Source organism: Doryrhamphus excisus, linkage group LG21, assembly GCF_037039965.1.
Source record: "Doryrhamphus excisus strain RoL-2023G ecotype Guam linkage group LG21, RoL_Dexc_Guam_v1.1, whole genome shotgun sequence".
In the NCBI taxonomy this organism is placed as follows: domain Eukaryota; kingdom Metazoa; phylum Chordata; class Actinopteri; order Syngnathiformes; family Syngnathidae; genus Doryrhamphus; species Doryrhamphus excisus.
Window position 1 is genome coordinate 15,118,901 of NC_136377.1, and position 6,093 is coordinate 15,124,993.

At 48.8% G+C, this 6,093-nt stretch overlaps 1 protein-coding gene and 1 long non-coding RNA gene across 2 annotated transcripts in view; one reads left to right on the forward strand and one right to left on the reverse strand.

Moving 5' to 3' along the window:
- The window catches only part of LOC131138185 (uncharacterized), a 27,746-nt gene extending 27,074 nt beyond the window's left edge, over positions 1-672 (forward strand). The window contains exon 4 of the long non-coding RNA XR_013625241.1: positions 187-672. This is a non-coding gene — a long non-coding RNA (uncharacterized LOC131138185). The remainder of the gene's footprint in view (positions 1-186) is intronic.
- fgfr4 (fibroblast growth factor receptor 4) overlaps positions 1-5,729 on the reverse strand; it is a 12,059-nt gene extending 6,330 nt beyond the window's left edge. The window contains exons 1-9 of the mRNA XM_078788005.1: positions 5,383-5,729; positions 2,984-3,165; positions 2,741-2,909; positions 2,047-2,316; positions 1,863-1,952; positions 1,622-1,788; positions 1,413-1,536; positions 484-674; positions 268-406 (exon numbers count right to left, since the gene is read on the reverse strand). Of these exons, the coding sequence (XP_078644131.1) occupies positions 268-406; positions 484-674; positions 1,413-1,536; positions 1,622-1,788; positions 1,863-1,952; positions 2,047-2,316; positions 2,741-2,909; positions 2,984-3,165; positions 5,383-5,503 (1,453 nt within the window). The 5' untranslated portion in view covers positions 5,504-5,729. The remainder of the gene's footprint in view (positions 1-267; positions 407-483; positions 675-1,412; positions 1,537-1,621; positions 1,789-1,862; positions 1,953-2,046; positions 2,317-2,740; positions 2,910-2,983; positions 3,166-5,382) is intronic.
- Positions 5,730-6,093: the final 364 nt, after the last annotated feature.

Here is a 6,093-nt window from a genome sequence, read left to right on the forward strand (position 1 = left end):
AAATGAGAGGAAATAAAACAGCTGGAATAGGTGCAGATTCTGGAAAATCTAAAAAGTTTTCTGTGTGGGTTATTGTGTGTCGCTGCTCTATAGGATACCACAACTCGATACAAAGGGCTGAAAAATGTTCATCATAGGTACCCCTTAAGAGAAATGTAAAAATCTTATCACGTCTCTTTCTTGTAGACCCGATCTCTGGAGTGTCCTGTGACAAACCTAGGAGTTACCACAAGCATGAAGTTTGAAGTCAAGAAGTTCTTCCTTTACCAGAAAGAACAGTGAGCCATGCGGACTGATGGGTGTAACCGATGGAGTTCCCAGCCAGACAAGTGTACTCTCCTGCGTCCTCCATGGAGACTTTTGACAGGTACAGCACCTCCACTTCAGACATGTTCAAACTGCCCGTCTGCATCAAACAGTATATAAGAGCTTAGAACACAAGACAGGACAATTTGTAGTTGGGACGTTCACCATCCCACTAACCTTGAGAACCTGGACATAGGGCGTCCCATCAGGACCGTATCGGCTGCCGTTCCTCTCTATGTGTTTGAGCCACTGAATGTGCGGCTGGGCGTCGCTGTAGACTTTACAGTGGAATTGGACGTCGCTGCCCACGACAGCTGTGGTGTTGGCCGGTAGACCCGCCTGCAGGATTGGCCTGTGGGGGGAGCGCTCTGTGGAGAGAGGAGAGCAGAACAGTGGTGAGCAAAGTTGTGGAACAAATGCCACAAAGGAATGATTTCCCTGCTCATAATGCAGATGTTTGCTGTGAACACTTGGACAACTATTCCTGCTATCGTAGCCAACAGTTGTCTGTGTCGCATTCAGGCGGCCAAAGAGCAAGAAATGGCATTTGGTCCATTAGCATTTGTATTGTCAGCTGACCACCGAGGTCTCTTTGATCAGTTGTTAGTCTCGCTCGCTCATCCTGTTGGCCATCTCGTTAGTCCTCTCCCTCCGTCGACCGAGACCAGAAACTGACCCCGCTGTGGATGGACGGCCAACAAATGAACAAACAGCCGGCCGCCCTCCGCAATCTTCAGGTCAGGTAGAAAACCACTTTGGACGCCTGACCGTCCACATCCTGCACACTGCAGCCGACGCCAGGCGCCCCGTCACCCCGTTCAACCCCCTGATTATGCCCCCCACCCCATCCCACACTGGATGTTTTCATTTGTAGGTGTGATGCTTTTTCCACAAGAGTTGAATGATGGCTGTTGCTGTGGCTGCCATGAATACAGTCACTCAGGTGGCATGGCTTGGAATTCAAACTCTTCGTTTTATGGACTTGCTTTTTACATCCTCTGCACAGTTGTGAATACATCTTAGGAAAACATTTTTTTTCACTTGAAGGTTCCAAATTATTGTTCAAAATACTTCTGGACCCAAAAAAAAGAATCATTGTAGCTTACCCAGAACGTCAAGGATGTAGCTGTGAGCAATGGAGCCATATTTATTCTCCACCAGGCAGGTGTAATTTCCTCTGTCTGAGGGGACAACGCTCTCCATCACCAGACTCCAGTGCTGGTGTCTCAGCTACCACACAAACCAGACAATGGCAATTAAACAATGAACCAAAAAGATGAATCCAAGGAAACCAGAAGTTGGAAAAGTTGGTTACTTTGATGCCACCGATGCGGTGCTCTCCTCTAAATTCCCGCCCATTTTTCAGCCAGCGAATAGTGGGCACAGGGCTGCCCATGGCTGGGCAACGGAACTTCACTGTGTTGCCTGCCGGGACGGCATAGAGCTTCTTCTCCATACGCTGGGTGTGGGTCCAGTAAGGACCTATGAACACCAGACCATAGATGTGTTGCATTGCCTCCAGGTTGAGTTGACTACAAAGCAGTTGACCAACGCACCTCTAGAAATGTAAACTTGATCGTTGTCCACCTCGGATGATGAGTCCTCCAGGCCGTTGTCCTCATCATCATCCCCCGAGCCCAACGAGTCTACAATGTGAAGACAATCGACTTGATTGTTTGGCCTTCAAAGAAAACCTTCAAAGTTACCTTGTTTTTTACTAACGTCATATTTCATCCTTACCCGTCACTGTGACAGTAAAGTTCCTCAAAGCTTCTCTAGTTCCACGGAGAATGCAGACGTAAACTCCTGAATCCCCATACGTAGTATCTGTGATCTCCATGACAGCGCCACGGATGTGAGTTCGGGGAGTGGGTGCTAACCGGATTCCCTCTTTATACCAGTTAATTGCCATGCCTGGCCGAGCGCTCGCATCGCAGCTCAGTTTCAGAACGTTGCCTGCTTCTAGGAGAAGATTGACTGTGGTCTCCTCGCTCAGGTCTTCTCGAACATCTGATGGGGAAAAAAAAGAAACGTAGACCAATTTAGTGCCGATCCAAGCTAGGATTTTTCTTCCGTGGACCAGTCGGCAGGATACCTCGTAATGTGATGTATTAAATGCACCCCCAGCCCACTCTTTCATGTCCCTGCCCCAAACAGTGGCATCACCATGGTGATGAAGACGACTGACTCCACTCAGCACACACCCTCGCCTCCCCTGAGCTGTTTGCTTTTATTGGCCCTTTTGTGGGTTATTGTCGGACAGAGTGATCATGTCTGCGTGTAACAGCGAAAAGAGCCTAAACTGGTGAAGGATCATTGGAGAAGAGCTCACTTTCTTACCTTCTTCTCAGATTTCTGAGAAGCAGTGTCAGCTTACCCTTAAGCCTATTGTCCATTGTGCTCCAGATTGGAAGATTTGAAAGCTTGACGTTACCTGGGGAAATGACGGTGCCCGGAAGGACATCCAGCCACGCCGACTTCATAGCTTGTACAGTTTTTCCGCCATGTTTGCTCTCTGCCATGCAGATGTACTTGCCGCCATCTTCCAGACTGATATTGGACAGGTGCAGGGTGTTCACCTTGGATGTGTTGCTCTGCAGGGGCTGCACACGACATAGATTTTAGCCAGATTACTTTACAATACCACGACATTTTGTTTGGGTCTTTCAGGCACTACCGTGAGGGCTCTGAGGCGTGGCTCTCCTCCCTGCCCCCACCCACCAAGCTCTTCCTTCAGCCACTGCACCTTGGTGGACGCCGGCCGGTGGACCTTACAAACCAGCGTCGCTTGACCGTAAACTAGCGCTGTAATGTTTTCTGGATAACCCGGCACAATCAGAGGCCTGGAGGCCCGAAGATCTGCAGGATGGAAAGGGACGAGAGAGGAGTTGACAAAATGAAAAAAAAATCCTACCGCATCCTGGTGCTTTCAGCGGAACATCGAACATTGTGTTCCTACACAACGCCAGGAAATGGCGATAGAGTGCCCAGATAACCTGGCTACTATCATGTCACCACGGGCCACAGTGGCCTCCATTCATTGGGTCGCTCGCCCACTCGGTCTGCATGTGTGCTCCCTGTCCGGGGACCTCCATTACCGCCCAGTCACTCAGAACGAGCAATTTTCCAGGGCAATTTTCTGTTTGATTGCTTCCTGCGAACGCTTAGTGAAAAGGCAATCTGTTCCCCTGTCGGAGTGAAGTGCTGCCCTTTTTTTCACTAACTGCCCCAAAGTACACACACTGCTAATGCGCTCAGGAACAAATGGACAATTGCAACATTGAGTGTGGAGAAGGGAGGAAAAAATCACCGTGTGGAAACACAAATCGGTTTGTTCACAGAGTTTAGGAGACTTGTTGCGTCCTCAACTGCAGTCCGAGGACTCGTGCTAATGAACTTGCGAGGGACAGGGACGGCCATGCCCTGCCGTTGAACTCGGGGCAGAGTGTGAATTGTCACCCAGAGGCAAGGGGGCAAACAAAACAAGGCGGCCTGTCTCACCCGGTTTGAACGGCGGGGCTGGCAGCCCAACCTGAAAGAAGTAAATTGTGCAAGAATTCAAATGTGAAATCAATCTGCATCAGTAGAGCAGCTTTGAAGTCAAGCTGTCCGTCCTTTTTGGTCATCCCGCTGAATGGCCTGACCAGCAGATGCACCCATTTCAAAAATATGCCAGCCGAGTGTTAAAGATTCTTTGGCAGGCTCACACCTCTTTTGATGAGGACATGAAATAATCAACTTTTTGGAGCTTTTTATTTTTTGACCAAGTGCCAAAATGTTCCCCTTTGGATAAAGCCACCACTGACTAGGATGCCTTTCAGTCGAGCACAGACCTTTGATGAGGCGCAGCAATCCTAATTTGGATCAATATTCCTTTCTACACTGTCATGTTATGTCATGCAATATTTAAGACACACTTATACAGTATAGTGCAAAGTATTTTTGCGTAATCCTTGTGTCTAAGCCGCCATTAAAAAGGAGTTAACTATGGCAGAAACGTATGAAGAAAACTCACTAGCTAAACCCCAAAACGCACCACACTTGATTAGAATAGGATGTTAAATAGGATGTCAGGATAAACCTCGCGAAGGTCTGCTCTCAACTGCCGTTCGAGATCTTCTCTCACAAAGCAGACAGAAAAACCACAACAAAGCGAACATCCGCAACTTTGTACAAAGCATGTAAGAACATTTGGATTCTTTCTTGTGATCTCTCGAGATCACACTGTCCCAGAAGGGGGGCGGGGCCAATGATGGAATGCGTCCCCAGAGCACAAGCGCAGAAGTTAAAACTAGTCGTCTTCTATCTATGATCCATCTTCACTTGTCTGGGTCTTGTAAATAAAGCTTAAGAGGCTTTCCCTCCAGAACAAGCCCTGGCTGGCCTCACCTGGCCACAGGGGATGGGGGGGATGGGGGGGTGGCCTCTGCCCTTGATACCTCCAAGGAAGCGTCCACATTGTCTTTCATCAGTCAAAAAAAAAAACATCCTTTAATTTGACTTTGAGCAGACTTAGCACGTGCCGTGGAAAAACATGAAGGGGCATTTGATTTCATCTGGAGCGCCTGTTTTATGTCGCGTTTGGCATTTGTTTGAAAAACATCAATGAATGAAGACGTCCTCAACGACATGCTCCCCATCCCTCCTCCTCCTCTTCTTCCTCTGCAGCTGGCATGCGACCCGGCTGATTTACACTTCCGAGCCTCGGGGCTTCCGACAGATCAGGTAGCTCTTTTTCATGGCAGCCAAAACACACTTTTGTGACCCCTTTGTATTCCCGATGAAGGTGTACAGTATGTATTTATTTGGATTGCTTCTAATCCTGAATCGCTCCACACAAAAGGGTAAAAATGTGTCAAAACGCATCCTGACCATTCTTTTTCTGACAATACACCACATTGTAGGTTGTTTTTGCAGGGCCGAAACAAAATTTGTTCCACACCTTTGGGGGACATACTACCGTGAATTTGAGCAAGGCCCTGTCCACTTCGGGGAACTTGATGTCAGGTTCCCTGGGATTTATCCCGTCAACACGCACTGGCTAAGGCTACCAACATGGTCCTCCTTTCTCCTTACCTTTCATTCTCCCGCCTCCGTTGTGCGATCTGGCCGAGACTCTGTCCCAACAGCAGAGTAGGAGGAGGCAGAGTGTGCAGACCCTGGCCATCTTCTCCACGGTGGGGACGCTCTCTGGCATTTATCGGCTGCGGTGAACGTAAGAAGCCTGCAGTCGGCCTCCTGGTCTTGGCATTGGCCACCAGCGGTTTCTCAATCTAGCAGAAACACAAGCGAGTTTGATCACCACCTTTTTTTATTTGATGTGATTCCCTCCCCAATTCCCCGTTCAGCGAAAACAGCATGCGTATTTTGGCTGGGAGCAGCTGCATCCTCGACCAGATGTCCCGCAAACTGCCCCGCTCGTTCGTCCTACATTGTCCAGGCTCCCCCCCTGCGTCATGAATAAGGAGGCTGTTACCGCCTGTTGTTTGTCAAAGGATGGCCCTCACTGCTCGGGGAAAACACTTGAAACTTGCCAGGGAGACACGGAACATCGTCTCCATCGTGGCATCGTCTCCGTCTCTTCCCTCCTGAATTTGACGCCACTCTATCCACTGAATCGTTAACTCTGAAGATAAAGGATGTGATACATCTTATCGGTCAGGATTCATCAATTCTTTTCAAGCTCTTATCTCTTAAGTGCAAATCCCGTCTCAAGGTATTATCACTAACGACAGCGTGTCAATAAACCTGGGCCTTTTCCCTCAAGCCAATTAAGATGTCTCCACG